Source organism: Melopsittacus undulatus, chromosome 5 (assembly GCF_012275295.1).
Source record: "Melopsittacus undulatus isolate bMelUnd1 chromosome 5, bMelUnd1.mat.Z, whole genome shotgun sequence".
NCBI classification, from domain to species: domain Eukaryota; kingdom Metazoa; phylum Chordata; class Aves; order Psittaciformes; family Psittaculidae; genus Melopsittacus; species Melopsittacus undulatus.
In genome coordinates this window covers 68,806,864-68,832,551 of record NC_047531.1, presented here as the reverse complement: position 1 = coordinate 68,832,551, position 25,688 = coordinate 68,806,864, and the positions used below count along the sequence as shown (strand labels likewise).

Here is a 25,688-nt window from a genome sequence, read left to right as displayed (position 1 = left end):
TCCTGTTAAATTAGTTTTGATTTTATACAATTTGGCTCAAAAATTGTGAATGGCTTTCTACTGTAAAGTGACTGCTATATTGGTATAAAAGACTAAATCGAATGTTAGAAGGATGCAAAGAATAAAAGTTCCATTATTGCGAACTGCTAATTCTTCATGGTTTCAATTTTAACAGCTCAAGTTGAGCTTTTCATAGTAGAGACATTTCTCAGTTTTCTTTTAAAAAAAATCCATCCCTCAATTTACATGTTATTAGTTGTTTAGTAAAGTGCTTTCATTGTTTAGCTGTTTCCTTTTCTCTTTTTTTGTGTTGCTGCTTGTTATGCTGTAGTACCTCAAATCGTTTGTGGGCTGAGGATAGTACTGAGAAAGAAAAGGACAGTGTTCCTACAGCAGTGACCGTTCCTGTTGCACCATCTGTTGTAAATGCTACAGCCACTACCACAGCCATGACTACAGCTACTTCTGGCACTGTGTCCTCAACATCAGAGGTCAGGGAGAGACGGAGGTGTGTAAAGGTCCTAAGAGCAATGTTGCTCTTACACAAAAATTTTCTTCTTTTCTTATTTCAAGGAATGTGTTGGTTACCACAAATTTGGATAGTGCAGTATGTAAAGCAGTCTTCCTTGCTTGATGTGTACTGAAACAACTAGCAATGCACCACAATTTATGTAAGAGCTTAGTACTGTAGAGACCATTCATGTATTTTTTTGACTGGCCTTGGGTTCTCATTTGGTATATGGTACTTTCATATTTGTATTTCTGTAATAGATTAAATCAGTCCTCCTAAATATACCCATAATGGGACTGTGTAAAAACATGGAATTAAAAATCAGAAAATCAGTAACCGATTACTTACTACAAGTACATTGCTGCTGATTGAGCTACTGTGCCACTGGCAGTATGCTAATATGGTACAATGTTGCATTCTTTCATTTTGTCTGCCTGGCACTACTTATAAAGGAGTATTGAACCCAACACATTCTGTTTATTTCATTGCATCATTTAGGCTCTCTTCTACTTGAAACATAATACGCAGTTGTAAATGCAATGGTTTCAGAGCTGTTCAGTATGAAGCACGAATAAGAAGATGGTATAAATGTTATTCTAAAAATACAGTGGTTTTCGTGTTACATTGAGGATGAGTTAAGATTGATGCATATTTATGTTTCTGTAAAGAGTCCTTACCTGCTATTTATGGAAGGAAAAGTTGCTAATTCCTGTTAGCTTTCCTTGTGGTTTTTCTTTTTCCAGATATTTATAAATGTTTATCCTTTAATCCTCCTGCTGAAATGCAAGATTTCTGTGCTGCTTTTATAGTAGTTTTGAAATGCAGCTTCTGCATCTGTACCAGATTTGTGCATCTCTGCATGTTCATGGAGATAATGAAGCTGTTCATGAGTGCAGAAGAAACCTCATTCCTTTGGTTGACTTAAGACAACAACAACTTTTAAACATTTCTTATAGTTTTAGGCCTATTTGAGATAGTGTTTTCCATAGTCTTCATACCCCAAACTGAGATGAAATAAATTCTCTGAAAAGGGGAATATTTTTTAGTTCTCTGCTGTGATTCAGGGGGTGCCCACACATGCTTCTAACCCATCTCAGTAACAACCATAGTGGGAACCAGCATTTTCCATAGCAAAATTTGGCTGAACCCAACACATCAAAAGCAAAATCAGCAAAACACATATTTTATTTCAGAAGTGGTCCCAATTTTAAAATGCAAATGATGTTTCAGTTTCAGATGAGCTAGAAAAGCAAGAAATTTAGAATTAAGGCTTTTGCTGTCTTGTTTGCTCTCACTAGTGCGTATGTACTAATGCTCATAAACTATATATCTTTTATATATCAGCAGTTGGCCTGAAATGCCTTGTTTTTATCTGGCTCTGGGCTGATTGTGTCATACTATTACAGATGCATTCTTGATGGCATATAAAATACCCATTAAAACTGAGAAATCAGAAAAACAGAAATAATAATTGCATGCACATGATAGTGCTCTAATTATCAGCACTTGCATATGTATCTGTATATATACAGATACATATATATATGTGCATATGTGTATCTTTGTATGTTTATATGCAAATGAAAAACTTCTTTATATATGAAATATTATATGCTAAATATTTTCCTTAGAAATTAAGTTGGTTAATCCATATTGACAGATTGAAACTGTATTTAGAAAGTATGTTTAAAATAGTACTTGAAAGAATATTTGAAAAGTAAAGACAAACTACTTTTGGTAATGAAGCATATAATGGTGCATCCTTTTGGAACAGTTGAAGAAGCTATATTCTTTATCTCATTTTTAATATTGGTTTAGAGTCCTTGTATGTCTACTTTAGTAGCCTTTTGACTTTGATTACAATTACCTGCTTACTCCACAGGATTTGGGGGGGGGGGGGGTGGTTCGTGAGGATTTATTCTTAAACCCAGTTTTTTCAAAGGGAGTGGGATTACTCAAAGCATGGATGATTCATGTGAAAGTATGGTAACCACCTCCTCAAGGACTTTTAATCTCTGGTACAACAGCTGGTATAATTAGATTCTTGGCATTAGCAAATACATTTAGTTTTTTCTAAATGCCTACAGATTTAGTTGCACATACATATTTTATCTATAAATGTGTAATTGACTCTGAGATCTCCTACCGCTGTGTTAGTAGACTACTGAAATACCAAAAAAACTTAGGTTGTATTTATAGAAAATGTTGAAAAGTAATCTAAATTAAGTAGGAAAAACATGATGTATTTTAATTGAGTTCTAAGGCTGCAATCTTGATGAATAGATGTTTATGATATGCGTGCAATCTGGTTTATATAAAGATTTTCTTCTAACTGCTTTAGTTTTCAGTCATATTGTGTTGCATTTTTTTTCCGACCATTTAATACATTTTTACAAATGTTATTGTTTGCCAATTTTGTTTGTAATTAACTCTTTAGATCATACCTCACTCCAGTGCGGGATGAAGAGTCAGAGTCCCAAAGAAAAGCTAGATCCAGGCAAGCAAGACAGTCTAGAAGATCTACGCAGGTATAGTTTCATTGAAACTTCCATGTTTATGGAAGCATCCCCGTGTAGCTCTCTGAGTACAGTGAAGTTCTAATTTCCCAGTGAAGCTCCAAATAAACTGATGGGTCTTCCTGGTATAAAACAGCTTGTCTCAGATAAAATAAAACCTCTTCGGTGTCTTTTTTCCCTTTCTTTCCTGCAAGCTTTATGACCTTCATTGTGTACTGAAAGTTGCTTTTTCTAATCACTGAAGAGTCATTTAATACAAATTTGAAAGCACAGGCTCCTCCACTACAAGGAAGATTTTGGTTGCATGGTGGTAAAATGGCTTACTTGAGTAATTGTATCTGACGTTGCATAGATGTTGAACACTTCAAATTCTTTAAGAGCTAACAGCTATATGCGTCTGACTGAAGACTTAATACTCAAGAAATAGGCTTAGCATACTTTATGTACTTCAATTTCTTAGTCTTTTTTTCTGTACATGGACTACTAAAGATGATGTGGTTGAGCTGACCAGTATATGGCTAGCTATTAAGATCCATGATACAGAAAAGATACATTCAACCTAGTTTCTATAGACATGGAGGGAGTACTAAGGAAGAGGTTTTTGTTACTTGCTAATAATCTAGAATCTCACAGCATGCCTCCTTTCAGCCTTTCTCTCTTAGAAATTACATACTGATACATTTGGGTGCTCTTTCTAATTTCTGTCAGATCTACCTCATACTGAATTGCAGCCAGTGCAATCTTAACACGGGAGGATGGGAGAGTAGGAAAATCTCCAGGTGGTACTTGAACACTCTTTGAGCAGTAAAGCAATCACCAGCCACTATCCTCTGGAGCATTTCTGCCCTTCTCTTCTTGTGTCTGCTGACAAACTGAGAATAATCAGCACTTAGTCCCAGATGAAACAGCACAAAAAAAAAATACTCCAGCCATCATCCTTATGGATGTTAAGGCCAAGTCTGTATCTCTGTAGTTTACTGATGTTACTTTCAGATTTAAAAAACTAAGAATTGTATTGCTGGAGAACCTGTGGTAGACCACATTGCAGCAAACACTCGCTACTAATCAAAAAGAGGTGTTTGGCTCCAAGGCTCAAGAAAAAAACGTACAGGTAGAACATCCAGGTAAAATTTATTTCCTTATAGTTAGAATTAATATTCTTAAGCTGAATTTTGTCATTAAAATAGTGATCATCTACATTAACATGAGTGATACATTGAAACATTTGCTGAAATACTGAAAACTGCTGTTTTCACAGGGTGTAACACTCACAGATCTTCAAGAAGCTGAAAAAACTATAGGAAGAAGTCGTCCCACACGAACCAGAGAACAGGAAAATGAAGAAAAAGAAAAGGAAGAGAAAGAAAAGCAAGACAAAGAAAAACAAGAAGAAAAGAAAGAATCTGAAACTAAAGATGATGATTATAGACAAAGATATTCCCGAACTGTTGAAGAGGTATTTTCATGATGAGTCTCTTTAGGTAGAGAAATCATATGACTCTTAACTCCCAAGAATGATGTTTTAATTTTGTTACTACTATAAGAATTACTTATCTAGGTAAATGTTTTAATATCCTGTATTTTAATTCTTTTTTGATCTTAGTAAATTAATTTTGCCATTTTTCTGCTGAATAGCCATATCATCGCTATAGACCAACTTCAACTTCAACGTCTTCGTCATCAACAACCTCTTCACTCTCCACCTCCACTAGCTCTCTTTCAACTTCAAGTCAACTAAATAGACCAAACAGCCTTATAGGTATAACTTCGGCCTATTCTCGGAGCGGAACAAAGGAAAGCGAGAGAGGTAGGAGTACTGTTTGTGAAGGGTTATGCTTTTTTCTTTGGTTTAGTTGACAAAGGGCAGCATATGCTTCTAGAGGTAATTCAAAATAGGGTGTGATATGTAAGACCACTGGGGATGTATCTTACTCCCATCTTCTACAAGAAGCTCCAAGACTTGGAACATGAAAAGGAAAATGATTTTCTGTACTTGGTGGTGTTTTGCAGCGGATGATTATGTGAATCTATGTTTTCCATTGATGCATCTTAGAAATGTCAAATATACTGCTATGGATATCCACATAATGCTTTCATTTTTGCTTTAACACATCAACTGTAATAAGATACCACATTTCAGAATTTAAATACTTGCAAGTATTAAGGAGGAATTTTACTTGATTAAATAACTGAGGTTTTTTTCAGTCCTTCCATATTAGAGGATTGGAACAATGCTTTAATGCTTTAAGAACCTCTCAGGGTTTCATTAGCAGCTGAAAACAAAGGGAAGACGTTTCCAGCGGTAGCTCAGAATATTTAATGGAACCATACTTTGAAGTACTTACTGGATTCATGTAACCTTAAGCTGAGGATCAGATGTGTGATTCAGAGGTCAGAAAAAAGCTTTTCTTTGACGTCACAGATTTTGCTCTTATTGCAGATATGAATCACATGCTATAATTCTCAGAGATGTTGTGCCTGATCAGTTGCCTGTCAAAGGGGGACATTGTTGATAGACAACAGTGTGATTTCCTGTTCTGTCTTAGAGGCATGCCACAGTTAGCATGACTGATTCAGGTCATTGATCAGTACCTTGAAAACAGTTCTGATTGAAATTTATAATTATGTTATACAGAGGATCAGATTAAATGATCCATTGATCAGATCTCCATAAACTACATAGGAGTATTGCCATATTCCCTAGACTTGTACTTTCTGAGGAAGTTATTGGAACTAAACTTCAGGGATATTCTTCCTGATTTTTTTCCCTCTGTGTCCTAGTATGAACTGAAATTTTGATTAAGATTCTTCAGTAATGCATGCTTACTCTGGGAAACTCTTTCTAAATTGTTCTTAGAAGTCATTTTCATAGGTAACTTATTAGCTACAGCAGGTTCTTTTTTTCAGATTGTGACTGCAGGAGGAGAAATACGTTACCATCTGAAAGCCCAGCAGTAAAACCATCATTTCTTTAATTAGGGAAGGTGTATGTTCACCAGGAATATTTGTGTTTCCTTCTTTTCTGTTTAAATCTTGTTTCACACTGAACTGTTTATTTACCTCTGAAGACTAGTGGTGCTAAAGTCACATTTTTAGTGATGCTTCTGTCTGAACTGAAATCTGTGGTTTTCTTCCTTAATAAAAGAACAGCACACTGAATAGACTGCATGATAATAGGCAAGTAACTGGCTTGGGCAAGGCTGGTTTTGCTTGTTTGGTTTATGGGGTGTTTTTTGTACAAATTACTTGTAAACATATAGGGAAACAAACCTGATCCTGAGATACTGCGTTGGGCTGGAACTGCAATTGCATTTCTTTTAAAGAAAAGGGGAACCTGTAAGATAGTATTAATGTAGTCTAGGGGATCCCATTTTATTCTTGCTTCAATCAGACTGGAGAGGACTGTAATGAAACTGGGGACTCTAAGGAGGATTTAACAGAATTTTTAAAGTTTTTGGTTTTTAGTATCCAATTCTTGATGCACGTAAAAAAGTCTTTGACGAAGAATTGTGAAGAATTGCCTTATTTTGTACTTTTCTACATCTACTGACACAGATGTTTGAATTATTATATGATAGTTTGGGAACTTGAATTGTAAGTACAATTTGTAGTGTATTACTGTCCCATTGAAACATTTTGTTGAGGTGGCTGAGATGGAATTAGTATTTTGCAGTTGATGTTCAAGAGTTGGAACAATATTTATTGTGTTATAGAGCTTATATTCTGAGGAATGTGTATTACAGCAAACCCTGTATGTGATGAGATGCTCTTTAGCTACTTTGTCTCTGGTCAAAAAAAATATTTGTAAACATTTTAAAGACTGAGAATTGTCTCAGAAATTTTTCAGAAAAAATAGATTTTGTTATACTTAAATGAATAACAAAGTTGTTATTAACAGAAGGGGGCAAAAAAGAGGAAGAAAAGGAAGAAGATAAGTCACAGACTAAGTCTATAAGGGAAAGGAGGCGACCAAGAGAAAAACGACGATCTACAGGAGTTTCTTTTTGGACTCAAGATGTAAGTAAACAACTGCTACTGCTAATCTATAGCCTTAACTTGTAGCAATATGGCATGTGTACAGTCTGTTCTTAACATAGAGAAGTTTAGGGTAATACAGCATGTAAATAATTATTCTGGAAAAACTGATGTTTGTTCAAGTTATATATTCTTTGTATCCATTTTGAAGCTTTTGGGAGCATAATCAAAATTAAGTCTAAGTTATGCTGATAACACTAAAAATGACTTTAGAATACTGTATTACCATGACTTAATAGGAATTAATCATAATCTAAGGAAAAAATAATCATTGAATCATTCTTTTCTATTGCATGCATCCCAAAGCTGTAAGAATGCGAATCATTTTCTGGCACATTACAGTTGTGCCAAAAATTGTACTTAAAATTGAAAGAACTGCTCTGTCATATTAGAAGGGTTATAGTTGATGGTTCAGCCAATTCCCTTTCCCTCTTCTTTGTCATGGGATCAGTATGAAATCTTGTAAAAGCAAGGTTTTCATATGCCAAATGCAAAGCTCTCTTTCCTCTCTTTCTGGTAATGCAAACATGCACTTGTTGAAGAATTTTCACCATATATTCTCTGTATATTTGATTTGGGTGGAATTCTACTGCTCTTAGGTTTTCATATTAAGTCTAGAATGCCTTAAAATCTCTGTAAGCTTTCAACAGTTCAGTTGTTTTTCCTCTTCCACCTCTTTCACCAGAGTGAAAATGAACAGGAGCACCAGTCTGATTCAGAAGAAGGAACAAATAAGAAAGAAACTCAGGTAATTTTAAAAAGCAGATGTATATTGATTGTAAAAGTTCTGTTGCAGTTGCATTAAATTAAAAGAGTACCTACAGTAGGTAGGAATTCATAATTTGTGGCTATGTTTCAGTGCCATTTCCTTTGCAGCTTTAATAACAAATTTTAACAAGTTAACAATGGCTAAAATGGATCTTTTCCATTCTGATTATATAGAAATAACATCCATAAAACGTAGGTGAAATCTCTTGATGAGAGAGGGGTCATGACTCATCAAGAGGGATCTCTTGATGGTCAGGGGCATGTTGCAACAAGTTACTGGAGGGCTGTCAGTTTCTACCTGGCTGAAGTTTTTCTTCCATCTGCTCTGTTATTTTCAGATAAATCATGTCCAGTGATTTCTGCACACTAATAAAAATGTTTTTAAATTAACCTCAGTCAATAATGTAAATAATGTCATTAACATGATAAGTTACTATAATGAAGCATAGAATGCTGAAGAGCACAATGTACCTGATCTCTCCATTGAAGAAAATGGATTTCAGAACATCCTAATTCACCATTATTAGTCAGTGGATAACAGTATAATAGGCTTGAATTGATGAAAAAAGTCCTTATAAACTGACTGGTATGTGACAGTGGGATGAAGAGGGATTTATAAGGGAAGTAATAACTTCAGCTGTACTATAAAATGGTGTAGCAGGATGTATTTCTCTTGACCTAAACCCTGGAGTTACACATTATAGAATCAGCTTCGTTACTGAGGAATAAAACTTGAATGATATTTCTCTCCTTTTTGTAAGAGCTTCCATAAAACATTCCTTAAATACTTTACTTAAGAGATTCATTCTGATTTTGGTTTGCTCTACTTTTTATTTCTGTGTCACATTAACGTGAATGTGTAGACCTGTTTCCTTTGCCCCCACTAGTACATATCATTATCCTTAGATCTGTAATTACTCCTATTCTGTTCCGTAAAAATTCATTTCAGTAGAATGTCCATGTGGTGCTTCTGATTGAATTAAACTCATAAAACTACAGTGAAATAGTGATAAATGAGGCCCAAAATTACTATTATGGGCTGTAATTAAAAAGATGTGTGTTGGGGTGGGATGGTGAAGTGTTAGAATTAGACTGCCTAATCATGGCTTGGCTTAGGAGTCAAAACATTCTCCTAGCTCTGTACTTCCCACAGAAGACTTTAGTAGTTTGGTTTCATTTTAAGTCAATATAATATCAGATTTGAGTTCATGAAGAGCTCTGAAATAAATTGAAAGCGTGAATTGTCACTGTCACTTAGCCACATAAATTGATTTTGCTTTGTTGCTATAAGCTCTTATGTCAGCTAAAGAAAATAAAAAAACAGACTGAAAGTGAATTAAATTTCAAAACAAGTATTTCATGTGTGTTTAAGTTTTCAAGTTTTGTCAAATCTAACACAGAATTTCCAGGATAGTGTCAAAATTGCAGAAAATGTCCTAAGCTTGTAATTATAATAATTGTTAACTGTGTCTTAAAAATTGTACATCACAATTTCATTGTTTTCATATTTAGGTGTGGGGTTTTTTCCTTTACATACAAATAGTTTATCAGAGATTTAAAACATTTTGTAAATTTCACATAACTTCCACTCTTTGATAAAGAACTACTTAGCATTTATCAGTGATAAACTGAGTACTAAATATATTACTTTTGTCAGTGCAATATATTGCCACCTTAGAACTAGAATAGTGGAATAGATTTTGAACATTCTGAGAGGAAGTTTGTTCCCAAATCCATGCAAAAAGTGTATTTTTATTGTTTTTTTTTAAATGCCGAACGAAACTGCACTTCCTGTATTGTAGTTGCTAAATCTGTTTTCACTTTGACACAACTCTTAATTGCTTTATTGTAGACATTCATTATTTGGTTACAAATCCTCAGTTCTAGGAAGAGAAAAGGAAGGGTATGAAAAAAAATAGAATTAGAGTGAAAGACAATCCAAGTGGTTATGCTTTTTCAGTTCTGGTGATTATTTGATGTACTGCTATTTAGAAGACAGAAACTTCGTATCTACTGAAATTCTCTGTTACTCCCTTATGTGGTGCTGCTGTTATTTTTTTGCTTGGTGAAGCTACAAGCCAGGGATAGACGATGGTAACTATAAAATTCCAAAGGCTTTGGCAGTAACTCAAGAATTTAAACTAAAGAGAGGAGGTCTTGGGTGCATGCTACAAAGAAAATCGAAGGGCCTTAGACAAAATAATTTCTAGCTTGAAATCCTTAATGCACCAGAAAATTATTATCTTCTTTATCTCAGAGGTCTCTGAAAGAACTGTCTTGTAAGATTTCAGTTTGTGCTTTCTTGTTCTTTGGTCCTTCGGAACTGCCTTTTTACTTCTTAGCTGATCCTTTGTCCATAAAGGAGGGCAATTAAAGAGATGGCAGACTTTGACAGTTCGAGGTTCTAATGGTATTTTCTTTAGGCTTTTTAATGTTAAGAGCTGAGAATTTCCTCACCTCAAACAAAAAATGCCATGTTACTTAAAGAAAACTGGTGATCCTGCTAGAGAGATAACCTTAGTGTGAGGTACTACAACTGTGATTAGGTTGTAATTAAATGGGCTGAAACTTTGTTTTAGCTAGAGATACCAGGTGTGTGACTTCTGAAAGGTTAGAAGGGTTAGAAGTAAGTGTTATTTCAGGTCAGGGAGGTAAGGATGTGTACGGTTTAGTTTTTGTTACTGCTTGTGTGCTGCTGCTCAGTCTGCTCTGTTCTTTGTGCAAAGAACATCCATGTCATGATTTGGATGCACAGGGATAGCTTTGCTGGTATCATTTGTCCTTGGACAAGCTCTATGTAAAGTTTGTAAGCTCACAGTCACACCTTTTTCATAATTCTTTTTAGTTGTATGTCAGAGATTGTGACTGAGCTGAACTGACAGAATCTGAAGGGGAAACAAAGCAAGCAGAAAAGAGTGCTACAAAAGTAAAACCTAAACATGTTTTGTGAAAAGTGAGGGGAACAAGAAGAGGCATGTGCTTGAGAAATGTGATACTCTTTCAGTGAGCTGCAGAGGCTGGATGGTGCTTGAGCAGCAGGAGCAGGGCTTAGCAGCTTTCAGGAAACAGAAGCCGCTGAAGTAGTTTTCTGAAGATTATAGTATCCTTGTCCAGCTTCCCAGGTTCCCAGCCTCAGCCAAGAGAATGGAAATGGCCTGTGTCTGTGTTTTCCTGCCTCTAGTAATTACTGCTTCAGTAGGGTAGTAAGAGTGGTTAAAGCCCTTCCCAAATCTTCGCTCGCAAAGCCCAGCCATCAATTACTGCTTTCTTACCTCATCCATTTGTTTGGTGTTCACTGTGTAGCTGGAAAATTTTGTTTCTAAGATGGTCTCTGTGTGACTTAATAACTTGCCTTTCCGTTTGGGAAGCTATAGTGCAAGCAGAGGAATGGAGATCTGGGAGGTTTCACATTCCCACGGCGCCATGGGGAGTCCATTAGAAGAAAAGAAAAACAGGCTTTAGAAAGCGTATTTGTTAAGAAATAATGTAGGAATAGTTTACTTCTTTGTAGTGGCTGTCCTACATTGTAGGTGAATGTTAAAAGGACCAGCTTAACATTTTTCTGCATACAGCATTCCTTCAAGGTAAAAAGAGAGACCTAAAGTCTTGACTGCGGACAAAGCTTCCTCTGTTTTGTTGAGGTGAGAAGGAAGCAGTGGAAAAGGGATTTCTGTAGGTCATTGATTATGTGGTGGAATTCTGTAATCTCACACTGATCTTACTCAGACATGCAATTATGCAAGATAAGGCTCATGCTTAGGTGGAATTTAATCTTGTGGCCAGTATCTTAAAAGATACCCACCTATAGGTGTGTGCCACCTGACTGTGATGTATGCTGTGAAGTCTCTTAAGTTCTAGGCATTATTCATGCCCCTAACAGAAAATAACAATGTTTTATTAGGAGTGGTTAGTCTACAGCAGGTACTTCTGATACCCTCTGTGTAGTAAATACACTTCAAGGTGTCCAAGGGGAAATTGCATGTGTTGTGGAGAATGTGGCTTTTTCCTCTATGCACACTGAAAAAATAGCTTCCTTCTAATAAGGGAAACCAAATAAACCACACCACCCAAAAAAACCAAAACACCTCTGGGGAAGGCTTCAGCCACTGCTAGGCGAGTAACACTGGAGGATATCCAGGTGATGATGATGCATCAGTAGAGTTCCTTGACTAACATGTCTTCACTCAAGACTGTTATTATGATTGGAATAAATGGTGAATCTGTTTTGACCACCCAGAGGGGAAAAAGTTTTGTATGACTGATGTAATGCTTAGAGGGCACTCCCTCTCTCTTAAGTCATCACTTCTAATTAAATTCTGCTTGTCAGGTAAAGTGAGTGAACTTTGTGCCTATGGATTCACCTGGAATGAAAGTCATACAAAAAATGAAATTATGCCACTTAATTTTAAGTCTAATAAGTACTTCCTTATGTTACTGGTATAGTAGCTTGTTTTCCATCAAGCTATGTTGAAACAATGATCTTGTAGCTTATTTTGTATCACTGTTTTGAGGTGAAGTCCTGATTCTGTTGACTTTTCAAAACATTGCTAATGACAGAGAAAAGGAAAAAGGACAAGGGAATTCAGAGAACACAGTTCTGATGCCTTTGATAACCGGCAGGCAAATTGCAGAATGCACCAACCGCTGAAATTACTAATGTTTAAGCCAGTCCAGACTTCTAGGGTACAGTGTTAACATCCTTGTAAATCATATCTTGGCAATCTTCTTTTGGCAGACACATTCCAGAACATACTTCTTTTCTTTTCCAGACATAACAATATTGAAGCTTGACAATGTTCAGATAATACATACTGTTGGATAGTGTGTGCATTTAACATAACTGTTTAGGTATATTTGTTCATAGATTGTTATATATTTTATTTAATAAAATTACTGACTTGATCCATTCTTTTTCTCTCTTTCTACCCCTTGCCACCTCAGAGTGACAGCCTGTCAAGGTATGTGCAATTTAACAAATTAATTTAAAATTGTTATACTTTCTGTCCACATATTCTCATTTTAGGTTCTTTACATACAAATTCAGCTTAACCCCAGCAGTCAGCTGGGTTGAGCTTTAAACGGTGTTAATGATATTTAATCTTTGTATGAAATTGTATGGAAAAAATGTACTGTTGTAAAGCTACAGTGCTAAATATTTTTTATCATGTGTGGGTGGGCTGCTCCATTCTGGGGAATATACTGGACTCTCTATTAGTAGTGCACTGAAAGCGGGCTGGATGTTTTGTAGAACGCAGTAGATATAGGACCGTTCCCTGCAGATCTTTCAGTATGAAGTCAGATTTTGCAATGCAGATAAGAGGATCTTGTTGCCCCTCTTTTCGAATACCCTAATGAAAAGTTTGCAAGGAATCTCGAGGAAAGTACTACACCCTCTGAATATCAGATTTCCTTAAGATATGTTAAAAGGCAATGCAGAAATATCAAGCCTTAAAAAAAAAAAGTTTTGTTTTTAGACCTTTCAAATTATTTGATTTTATTATGTTCTGTCTGTGCTGAAAATCTGCTAAATAGAACTGCTATAGCACACAATCAGTGAAGAGTGAACAGTGGACTTTGTTAATACTGGTTGTGTTATAGTGATGAATAGGATAAAAACTTTGCTTGAAGATTAGTTTCATAAACCACATCTGCTGGAATACTAGAATTCACAACAAAAGTTTTGAAATCTCCTTGGTTTCTCTAAGAGAACCTGGAGAATTCATCTAGGATGATATTTTAGAGATTCCCTTTATAAAAACCTTCAATTAAATAATTATTTAAAAGTAGATGTTTATAAATAAAGAAGAATTAAAGTACCTAAGCTAACATAAAGTGCTTTAAGATGTAAATATCTGCTTGAATTAAATACTTTAATTTAATTTAAAATACATACAAGGCGCAGGAACTTGGCAGACTCAGCAGTTTGAAAACCTCTTCATACAGAACCTTGAAGTACTGAGAGAATGTAAAAATTACATTTGCATCAAATTAGAAGACAGTGGCTAAACTAAATCACATAATTGCATTTGGTTGTTTTCAGCTGGATTACAGCAAATTCCTAACGTTTGATACAGTGAGTGGTCTCGGTTTGAACACAAATTATAATAAGACCTTTTCTGTCACAGATATGATATGGGATCCCTCAGCCTGTCTTCAAGTGATCGTTATGATTCAGCACAAGGGCGGTCGGTGTCACAGAGTTACCTTGAAGATCGAAAACCATACTGCAGTAGACTAGAAAAAGAAGATAGCACTGATTTTAAGAAGGTATATGATCCAATAATTTTGGTGGGAAAATGGAACTTTATTACTGTTTCTCATAAATTCTCTGGAAACAATCTCACATTGCATCACAAACGCTGCTTAAAGCAACTCAGCCAAATGGAGGAGCAGAGCATCCGCTACACTGGAGGAAAATGCACATTACAAAATAGCTTGTGGCTTTTGCACCTTTCAAGGCAAGGGAAAAATCCAGAGGAGCCAAGATCCATTTTTTATGATAAATACAATTTTTTTAGTTGATTGTATCATTAAAACTGCTTTAGGCATATGTGAAACCTTTTATATTTGCTAGCTTACATGCATATAATATAAAAACTTGTTTAGATCTTGCTTAAAAATAGAGGAAGAGTTCGACAAAGTTTACTGTGGTGTCTAATCTGTGAATATTGAAGCAGAAAGAGTGGCAAGTATTTCTTTAATATGTGTAAGGTAGGTTACGTGCTCCCTGTACAAAGTTGCTCGTTTCTCAAAAAACTTGGTTACAGTTCTTTAAAGTGCTTGCTAATTCTAAACGTCTTTACAATCTATAACTGATTTTTTGCTTCTTAATATATTTGTTCATTTTACTTGCAGCTCAATTGCAGTTCTTAAATTTTTCAGCTCATCTCACCCAATGAATATTTGGTATTTTTTTTTAATGAATACTTTCTCTTAGCTTTATGAAGAGATTCTAGCTGAAAATGAAAAACTGAAAGCACAGTTACATGATACCAACATGGAACTTACAGATCTTAAGCTGCAGTTGGAGAAGACCACTCAGGTTTGTATGAAACAAAAAAGCATGTACTTAACTGACAAATTGGACAGCAAACTAAAAGCACCCCAGGCTATGGGCTGCTTTGAACTAGGCATCAGCTTTGTTTCTTATCCAAAATCTGGGGTGAAGACCTCTCTGTTTCTAAAGAGAAATATGTGCAGGATTCTGGTCTTCAGCTATTAACAAAATGTGTGAGTCTGCCTGCTACCTATTTTAGTACTAGTGATTCTTGCCAGCGTGTATCTGGAACTTCTTTGTTAGGTTGGGATATACACTTTTTACACTCTTAAGCTTATATTCCAATTGTCAGTCAGGATTGATTGATTAATTCATAAACCTGCTGGCAGATTGGCATAACCTGCAAGTTCTTACTGGCTAGTTAGATAGCTTTATCTTAGAACTGAAGAGCAAATAGTGCACTCCAGTTACAGGTAACTGCTGTCAGGTAACAGTACTGAATACAGTAATAGCAAATGCATACATAAAAGTTTAATTCTTCTTAAATTGCTGTAGAAAGAGTGTTTCCTAGTCCCAGATCTTATTTGCCAGAATTTATCTGTATTTAAGTGTCTTCCATGTGTACCCTGTAAATACCAGTGAATTACATTAAAAACTTGTTTGTTTTGTAATGCTTTTAGGTAGAAATACCATATTACCCTTATTTGCCAAAGGCTGTGTAGTGGTTAAATTACACAGGAATGGTCACAGAGGAGAAGTGCATGATAAATCCAATTCATTCTCCTTTATTTCAGTGTTACCTTTCCTGAAAATACTTTTCAAAACATACTTAGAACAGAATACTAAAATGTCCAGATGAATTGTTTTTTTTTCAGTTCTGTGTTGGTTAAGTATCAATCTCTTCATTAATTTTGTGTTTCAGAGACAAGAAAGATTTGCTGACAGATCACTCTTGGAAATGGAGAAAAGGGTGAGTTTCTGCCAAAGTTCTCTTAAGTACTCCAGTTGAGGCTTTGTTTTAGTTTGTTTTGCAACCTCTGGTTTTGGATATATTTTAATGGGAGCAGAAGCCTTTCTCATAACTTGCATTTTTTAGACGATTTGGGGATTCTGGGTTTCAAAGTAGCACTGAATGTGAGGTACTGTGAGATCAAATTACTTATAAGAATTGCCTTCAGGTTATCTGTTGGTTCATGATAACCACCAGGCTCCAAACCCTGCTGCCCTCCAGGGATCTGTTCCATCTCATCCAAAACAATGCTGGCATTCCAGAGGGTTAGGCAGATTCAGTGTGTCTCATGTTCTAAGCCATTTCCAAGATTTGAAGACTTTAATTTCCTCAGAGCTTTCCAGAAGCATACATAGTGTTCTACTAGTTATTGTTGGTAAGAAAATAGCTGTTTCGCCTCACAGACATGAGACCTTAAACCTGCTAGGGATATAAAATTAATCATAATCTGTCTCTTTCCCTGTATTGTAACTTTTTCCAGAGGGAATGTAATACTGAGGTGGGCGGGAAGAATGAGTAAGCAGTATGGGAAGAGGTAGGCATCAGGATCAGAAACAGCCCTAAATTGAATGGGAAAGGAGCCATGTAATAAATCTATATGTGGGATAGACTACAAGAACTATTTCAGAAGTTAGACACATGATAACTTTAGGCTGTAGTTTCATGCCAGTTTCAAATCCATCTTCATAAAAGTGTAGTTCCACAGCAATGTAAAGCAAACTACATTGGTTTTATTGTGGTCCTGGCTTCCTTCATGGTGCTGGCCACATTCTTTTCTCTCCTGATCCTGGAGTGACACATTAGATGCTTAAATGCAACTTTGACAGTGATAAGTGGTATGGTATACATTTGTTTATCCATGGTAAACCTCACATTCACTAGCTTTTTATGTTTACTTGCCAGTATTTGAGGTTAAGAAAATGATTTTTACTTCTACAAACCTGTCTGGTGTATAAACAGACACTTGGTAGATTTTATAGGAGCCCATGGAGATGTAGAAATAACTCTCAGGCACTTCCTGAAGTTTCATTAACTTTATCTTAATAATATCTCCAGATAATTGCAGCAGCCTTTTAGCACCTATTTATCCTAGATATTTGGGCATCCTGCTGTAGACAGTGATTACATCAGTAGAAAAGTTTCATCAGCAGCTTTAATTGGTTTCTTGCTTGCTATTGTGGCCACACAAGTGGACATTTAATTGTTTCATAGATTTAGCTGTGTTCATTACTGTATAGGTTCCATACTTCAGAGCACTCAGTACTGCAGTTTCAAACATGAACTTAGAGATAATGCCATACGGCTGGAAACATGCGTTACAGATTTAGGAGATTTTTATTTGTATTTATAATTTTAAACTTCCTTTCAGACAAGACTTTAAAACGGGAATTTATTTCTGAATTCCCTTGTTAAAATCTGGAGTTACTTTCCCTTTGAAGGTGACTGAAGCAGGATTCTCAACTGCTAGTCATCAACAGCTGATCTCCAGAAATAAGCTTAATGGGAACATTAATTAATGGGAACATTTATTAAGCCTAGAATTGCAAAGTAATAACATACAGAAAATACTAGCTTTGAATTTCATTGGAGTTGAGCCTTCAGAAGTGGATATTCATGGCGTGATTTGGGAACTGTTTACCAGAAAGGAGCAACTTCCAAGGGAAGGGGGATATCGACTCAATCACAGAGGCAAGGCCCTAGCAATACACAGACAAAAATAAGGGTTTCATTAACAACGTGGCACTCTGAAAAGTACATTAAAAGCAGAATTTCCTATGATGTGACTAAAACCAAACTGCCAGGTTTCAGTCTGGATCAGAATTCAGAATTGTAGGTGCCTTTAACAAGTGTTCCCCAAATTTAGAATTCATCAGCTAGGAATTTGGGTTATGGAGAGGTGTATTTTTTTATAGTACTGAATATATAAATATATATAGGTATATACATCTACGTATATCTGGTTTTACTTCTTAATAATTTTATAACTGGTGTCGATTTCTCACCTATGTATATCCCTGTACCACAGTCTCACTGCGTCAAACCCATAGCTCTTAGCTGCTTTGAGAAATACAAATGAGCTATTGTATTTTATAAGCTGAGAGACTAGCATGCTTCTTCTTTTTCATGTTGAGGATTGCAGATGTTCCTTGGCATACCTTATAGAGTTGTTGAAGTATATCATAAAATTCTAGACCGCATAAATTGCAAACCCTGTGAGTCCAGGGACTAATCAAATAATCCTGGTAAATCTTCCCAATGAAAGTGCAATATAGTATCTTGTTGGCATTCCTCAAACCAGTTAAACTAATCAGAACTATACTTTTTTGCAAAAAATCTTACATCCACACCAGTCCACTTAAATATTTCTTTTAAATAAAGTGAAGTATATAAAGTTAATGAAGGATTTTACTTGATTGGCTTTTATTGCAACTAGTTGTTCTTAGACAAGCTCAACATGGTAGTTAAGCAAATGCATCAAAAGGACTAATGATTTCTAAACATATGAAATGTTTAAATTGATTTGGTGATTTGTCTGTTGGTAATCATAGGAGTTGTCAAATACTGTTTAATATAAGAACACATTATATGTTATTCTACAAAGGTAGTAGGTAACTGATACAATTCTAATGTAAGATGGTGTGGGGTTTTTGTTAGTCACTTAACTGCAGTTAACTCACTGGTACTTACTGTGCCCAGTGCTATCCATCAGTATCATTATGGGACAAGTCTTAACTTGAAGGAGTTAAGTATATTAACAACTGCAGTAATCTATTACTTTGATAAACCTTTAAAGTTGTTTGCTAAAATGGGAAAATGTTGGGGTATAACTGCACTATGATTAAACTGAATTCAAATGATTTATATCTGAAAGGTGACCGGCAAGAGTCAGTATCTACTGGGCGGTATGATCTAACCAAAGTTTTACACACCTCAGTCAATGCTGCTTGCTGTTTGCATAACACCGTTGTATGCAGATGCATATGTCCACTTCGCAATAATCTGTTGCTTTTGCCTTTCACACTTTAGAAAGATCTGAATGTAGAGTACTGATAACCGCAGCTGCTTTAAACAAGACACACTGCATTGTCTGACACAGGGCAGCAAGCAGTCAAGCTATAAATTCCTGAAGTCTATTGCATTACCTGTTTGTCCATCAGATGTGTTGAAAATCAGGTTTAAACTCAGTAACGTCATTTAGAAATACGGTGGTGTGGCTTCACTGCAGACCGCATCATAGTGTAGAAAACCCTAAGCTACCTTTCAATAAGCTTGCTTGGGGACTGTAATCAGTGTAATCCAAACAACCTGAAGTTCGCTACAGAGGACAATTTCTCCTGCTTCTCATGTTAAAATAAAAAAATAAAAATAATAAAAAAACATACTAGAAACGCAGAAAATAGTCAGGAAACATGTACTGAAGAAGCAGGTGGTCTTATGTAGCTACTTTGGTACTCAGCTGAACCCCTTTAATGTAAACTTGGGTGTATCTACACTACATTGCATTTTATAAAGTGTAGACACATCCCACTGAGCTGAGACAGATGTTTCAACTAGATTTGCTTGTCTATGAAAGCTTATGCTTTTGTGCTTTTTTTCTTTTAATATTCTTTGTTTCTGATCATTTTCTGCATTTCTTGTATCCCAAGTTATTACAAAAGCCTAGCTTACAAAAAATGAATCCAAATAAATGGTACTTATAATCTATCTAAATTTGTGTAAAGGAAGGGGTATGTTTTGTAGGACTTGATGTATATCTCTTCCTCCTCTGATATTAAAATTCCATATTGAGAAAATTTCTATAGATCACTGCCATCACAAATTTCCTGTCCACACTATGCTTTTGATTGTATGATCTTTGAAACTTGAAGTATTTCACTGTTAACACAGTATTTACAAGCAGTAGTTTTTAAAAAACTGTGTTGTTCAGTCTTAACACACATTTTTCACTTTAGGAAAGAAGAGCTCTAGAAAGAAGGATATCTGAAATGGAAGAGGAACTGAAAGTAAGTAAATTACTAACATGTTAAACTATTAATAACATGTCAGTGCAACATGTAGTCTGGCAGTATTACTGGTCTCTATAATTTCTTTAGAAAATAACTAAGTTATAATTGTGTTTCAGATCACTCATGACATAGCTTGAACAAAGCCTGGCATAAGCATGTAGGATCTCTAAGAAAGCACTGAGACTTACAGTTCATTGATATGTTGGCTAACAAGAAACATTCAGAGATGAATGTTGAACACAGCTTGATCTAATCAAGATGGAATTGCAGTCCATGATTTTGATGTGATACCCTCTACTTTAGTCACTTAAAAATAATGATAGCATATAATTCCATAGATATTTATGGATTAAATGTTCCTTCAAATCTTATCTCATGCTCTTTAAATTATGTCTTACACAGCATGTTGCCAATATCAAAAGAAAAACTTTCCTTTTTATAGTGAATAATAATCAGGTTTTAGTTAAGAAAAAGCAGGGGATGGATTTCAGATGCCGACAAGCAATATTTACTACATTCACTGAATTCTGGGGTTTTTTTCAACTGTATATAAACTAAATCCCAGAAGGAAAAAATATATATATTTTAGTATACTTTTTGTTGTTGTTGTTTTAAACCAGTCATGGATTTTTTTTTTAGTTTCCTGGTTTATCAGTGTTAAATCGTCTAATAAGTGATGAAACTTGGCAGGGTTTTTTTTGTATTATGTCCTTGGATATAATATTGGACAGGGCCAACTGAACTGATAGAATTAAAGTATGACTAGGAAACTAGTGCAACATGATGAAATAGGAAACATTTTTGCATGCCCGAATTTTCAGCAACTATCACTGGTTTGACATTTGTTATTTGTCATTAATTAATAAAAAGTTTCCTTTCAAGCTCAATTTTGAGCTCCCTCTGGTGCTTGGAATTGGCATTAACTTCCAAATACTTTGTTAAAATTCATGCTAGGTTTTGTTAAAGTAATTTTAGCTGCAAATGTAAGCAGAAGGCAACCACAGTGCCTCTAGCTGCCTTGTGTTCAGACACCTTCATGTGTCTTTAGAAGTGAAATATGTAGAAAGCAAACTGTGGTAGAGAAAAATAAATGTGTCCAAGAGTGGAAGACAGGATGTGAGCTTCTATCATCAAACTGTAAATTCCTGTTAGGGGAGGCTGGGCTGCCTAAAAAAATAGAGAGTGCAAATACATTGCTTATTTATTTATTTATTAAATAAGCAATATGTGAAAGTTTTGAATTAAAGATGAAATACTTTTCCTATCATTTGTTGCAGTACCATGTAAAAGTGTACGTTAAATGTGTCATTATTTACAGACTTTTGAATAGGAGATTTAGTTTGTGCAATTAGGATGTTAAGTAAAGAATTCCAGGAATAGCTTTCATTGTTAATGTATCCTGCACTGGTTTGGAAAGCTGTGACTAATCACAGCTCGTTCTTAGATTGCTTTTCAAGAATGTGCCACTTGTTTGATACTTTCCTTTCACAGTGACTTATCTACTTTAAACAGGACTGTTTCTTCTAAGTTTTCTTTCAATTCTGCTCATCTCTAGTTCTTTTAAAACATATATAAGTGTGGGGTTTTGTTTTCTTTTCCTCGTTTTCACTCCTATTTCTTTGATTCCTGCAGAACCTCCAACAAATAAAGCAGATTCAGTCTTTGAGACACCTAAATGAGCGACTGGTGATTGAGAATAGGGCCTTGACCCGAGTGGTTGCCAAGCTGTCAGGGTCCCATAGGCAGCTGCGCCCTTTGGACTTGTAATTTCTTCCTTCTCCTTTGTGTAGCCAGGCAGGTGTTGACATTCAGTTTGTGCTTGGGTAGAATTTTACTATTAACACCTGTGTGCCAGAAACTGCCTTAACTGTTGCTCGGTTATGGAAGCGTGGCTAAAGCATGGTGTTCGGTGTACCAACTAGAGGTGTCGCAGATGTGTGGATATGGTGTGGTGTTGTCCTTGCTAGCACTGAAGCTTGTCCCTGCTCACTTGAAGATAAATTGGCAATGATCCAGGAAACCTTTGACATGTTAAAACCTTGGCAGTAATTCAAAGGATTTGAATTCGCACTGGGATAAACTCAAGTCAGTCCCTTGTTTTCATGTTTGAGTAAATGCTCAAATCAGATAGATTTTTTTTTTTTGCCTCTAGTTTTCTAACAAATTGAAATTAGGAATTGTGCCTTGCTGCAGTATAATTGAAGTGTACAGAATTGATACAAATCTAGTCTCAACTAAAGAATGTTTGAGAGCTGGTTTCAATACTGTGTATTCCTGAAGAGTTGCGTTATCACTTTATTTTTTACATTTGTGTCTTCAGACCAAACTCTTTTCTTTCAGAAATGTGCTGGAAATTCAAGTCAGTACACTTACTTTCACATATTTTTACATATTAACTTCCTGTGTGGTTCTGGCCAATCCTTGTTTTTATCTAGACAACTTAAAATACCCAGTTTTAGCACTGGTTGTTGATTTATATTGCTACATATGTAAGCATATAATGCATGGCCTGTACAAACACAGACACAAAAAAAACTGCCTCGTGTGTCAAACTGGTTCATTCTGGTTCCGTCTTCTTTTGTTAAAGCTATGAACTGGTTTGAGTTTTACCTTGGGGAAAAAAAGTGCCAGTTTGTTGTCCTTAGTGTTATTTCAGGACTGTTTCAGAAACCTGCTGGAGATTCAAAACTTCTGTGAGGAACAAAATGTAGTTTCATTCCACACCAAATCTGTATGCGTTTCTTCCTCCTCTTATATAACAGCTGAATAGGGTGGGGGTTTCAGTGAGCTTGTAAGATGTGTAAGTAAAACTAAGTTTAAGATGTATAGGTGAAACACATTTTAACATGTGCAGTCACTTCTGCAGTGACTCTTGCTAACCTGCATCCCCTTGCCTGCCCTCTTCCCCCTTAGAAGCAAGGCAAAGAGTGTACATTTTTTCATTCTGCTCAGTGTCTGATCTCAGGTTTTCCCCACCAAGAGGCATGAAATAGAGGTTTATCCTTTGGCTTTGTGTCTTTGTGAAGCTGGTCTAAACAATAGGATGTGGATAGAGAGGTTGCTGCTGGTCCAGGCCCTGCATTCCTCAACATTCCCTTGTGTTAACCCTTCGGCTCACTGACCTGGTTGAAAACAAATCCCTTTATTCCTTATATGACTGGATCCACCTCACCTCAGAGTTGTTGAATCACTGAACTAATATGCAGAAAGCAGCAGGCACCACTGCTGCATGAGGAGGGAGAGCTGTCCCTTTAGGGCAGCCCATCTTAACACCAGCTTCACCTAACAGTGTGGGTTTTCAACACAGCTGAGCTAATCTAATGACTGCTGTCCGCAGCCACACATTCATACCGTCTATTTTTGCTAGCACTGGCATTCTTTTAACCATGGTAAGCCAGTTCAGGGTGTTAACCCATAGAAAACTATTCAGTATTCCTTTCTGTAGGGGGAGTTTTCAATGGCAGATCATTATGGAGCTTGAGGAGGCTGGCTAGCAAAAGAAATACAATAGAAGCACAGCAGGGAGGCTTGACATTATGATGGTAGCTTAACCATAGCAGTGTGCCTGATGAATCTGAGCAGGTATCTTTTTGTAATCTTAATTTACAAAGCTGTTTTGTATGTAAAAACTACTAAATCCTCCAGCAAACACAGATATTATTCTTACTGTACAGAGTTGAGTTGGCTCTGTGTATGGTTATTGTATAATTATTTGTTTAACAGCACTGCAAAGTTACTACCTAGTCATACATAGTACAGATAGGCAAAAGAGCGCATTTGTAACCTTATTCAAGAATCTCATCACAGAAAGTTAGTTTGCTATTTTAGTGAGGAGCAAATTGGAATTCAGAGTGTTAAGTACAGTATATAACTATTTTTACTGAACATACTGTAAAACCTTTTTCCTGCCCTCTGCACATGAAAGGTGTGTGGTGTCACCTCACGAGAAGTCTGACTACCATAGAAATGTGCCGTTCCAAGAAAATCGTATAAACGTCTTTGGCTAGGTTTAAAGTATGTGGGGATTCATATAGATTGAGAAGCGTTAAGTATTTTAGGTTACTTGAGTTTATCCTTCCTGATCAATCTTCTATTACTCATAACTGCTTTTGTCTCCTACCAGTCTTCCCCCTATTCTTTAGCAGACTCACAACAAAAGAGAAAATATTTCTTAATACCTATTCTACCTACTGGTTTAATCAGGATTAAAATGTATCTACTGAGATTTGCAGACATGTAATAGTACTGGATTATATTAAAGCTCTGCATTTGAACAACATCTTTTTGTTAAACTAATTCACCAGCAAATATACCACTCTGTGGGTCTTCTTGTACGTCACTAAGCATTTTGGGCTGCAGCTCCTTAGTCAGTCTGTTGAAGGAGGACTGTGGCATTCCTGGAATTACTTTGAGGTTTCACTGTAAAGCATACACAACAACACTGCTGAGATACCCATTTAACAAGACCAAAACTAGAGCCCCGTGCTTCCCAGATGAATACTGTTATGGTTTCACCCAGGATCTTTGGTGTGAAGTCTGGAACAGAATGAAAAGGATGAAGAGAAGGTTTAGATTGCTTTGCCTGAACAAATGGCTGTCTCATTGTTTGCAGATACATATGATAGAACCACCCCAGGTTTATCCTGTTATTAAAGGTGTACGCACAAATGCGTGGTACACACACCTGTTATCTGGATGTGACCCTTGGCACATGTATCTTGGACAACAGTTGTTGGTTTTTACAGCTTAGAAACTTTAACATAGATAATACTTGAAAATAGCCAAACAATTATTTGTGTTGCCCAATTCCAAACACCCTGACGTGGGTTTTGAAAGTAATCAGCATTTTACAGCACTTTCTATTCAAAGCATAGTTCTCACTTGACTACAGTGGAAGCTTCCCTCTGACTCTGTGGAGAGCTCAGTTTAGGTGTCTTGCCCTAAGCTTCACCAGAGCAGAGTTGGAATCCAGGTTAGCAGAATGATTTTTACTTACTCCAGTTGTAGAGACCACCTTTTTTCCTCTTATGATCTCCTGTTGTCTTCCTTTCAAGTGCTTTCGTATTTTCTGGTAAATAAACTATAGATCCTATACCTTGGTCATTTTCAGTGGATAACCATGTTTCACTCTACTAGAGGGTCTGCTGTTTGCTGAACTGAGTGTGGACAGGAATCCTCCAGAGGACACATGAAAATGAAGCCTCTAGTGTAATGCACAGTTAATCCCTGCATTTTTAAACCTCTCAGTTTTTTCTGTTCTGTAACAATATTCTGAATATAATGGGGTTGAAAGCATAATTTTGTTTGCATAAAATGAAAACGAAACTAGTGGCAAGAAAATTTCTTCATGAAAAGATATGTAGCAGTTGTTACATAGGTCACTAGCTGGACTTAGACCTCTTGCATGCAATTGCACTTCAGGTTACTGAATAACGGCTGTGCAGGAATAGGCTGTTACCTCCTATGTAAACCTGCTAGAAAACATACACATAATTTAGCCCTGAGTATTATGAGTGGTTTGTTATCAGTGTGTGAATGTAGATACAGAGAACTGCTGAGATTACTTCTGGTTTCTCTGACAAGGAAATTCTCCCAGTACAAATCTCTGTGCACTGACTTGTCCTTCTTTCCTGTCTGATCCTGTCCAACTCTCACCTCACTTGGCTTCTGCCTTCTAGCTTCTGTGCTTGTGTGTCACCCATCTCCTGTGGCAACCTTAATTTGCCATCTCCTAACTTGTTGAATGCCTGAGTATGCAGCCTGATGTTTCAGTGATCTCTTTCAATGATCTGATCTTGCGTGTAATATGCTATTCAGGGATATGAGCTGAAATTACAGGATGTGT

At 36.1% G+C, this 25,688-nt stretch overlaps 1 protein-coding gene across 1 annotated transcript in view; it reads left to right on the top strand.

The window, feature by feature from the left end:
- PPP1R12A (protein phosphatase 1 regulatory subunit 12A) overlaps positions 1-25,688 on the top strand; it is a 117,509-nt gene that overhangs the window by 89,140 nt on the left and 2,681 nt on the right. The window contains exons 14-24 of the mRNA XM_034062801.1: positions 332-508; positions 2,949-3,039; positions 4,286-4,483; positions 4,663-4,834; positions 6,926-7,044; positions 7,748-7,810; positions 12,772-12,788; positions 13,956-14,097; positions 14,768-14,872; positions 15,750-15,797; positions 19,790-19,840. Of these exons, the coding sequence (XP_033918692.1) occupies positions 332-508; positions 2,949-3,039; positions 4,286-4,483; positions 4,663-4,834; positions 6,926-7,044; positions 7,748-7,810; positions 12,772-12,788; positions 13,956-14,097; positions 14,768-14,872; positions 15,750-15,797; positions 19,790-19,840 (1,183 nt within the window). The remainder of the gene's footprint in view (positions 1-331; positions 509-2,948; positions 3,040-4,285; positions 4,484-4,662; positions 4,835-6,925; positions 7,045-7,747; positions 7,811-12,771; positions 12,789-13,955; positions 14,098-14,767; positions 14,873-15,749; positions 15,798-19,789; positions 19,841-25,688) is intronic.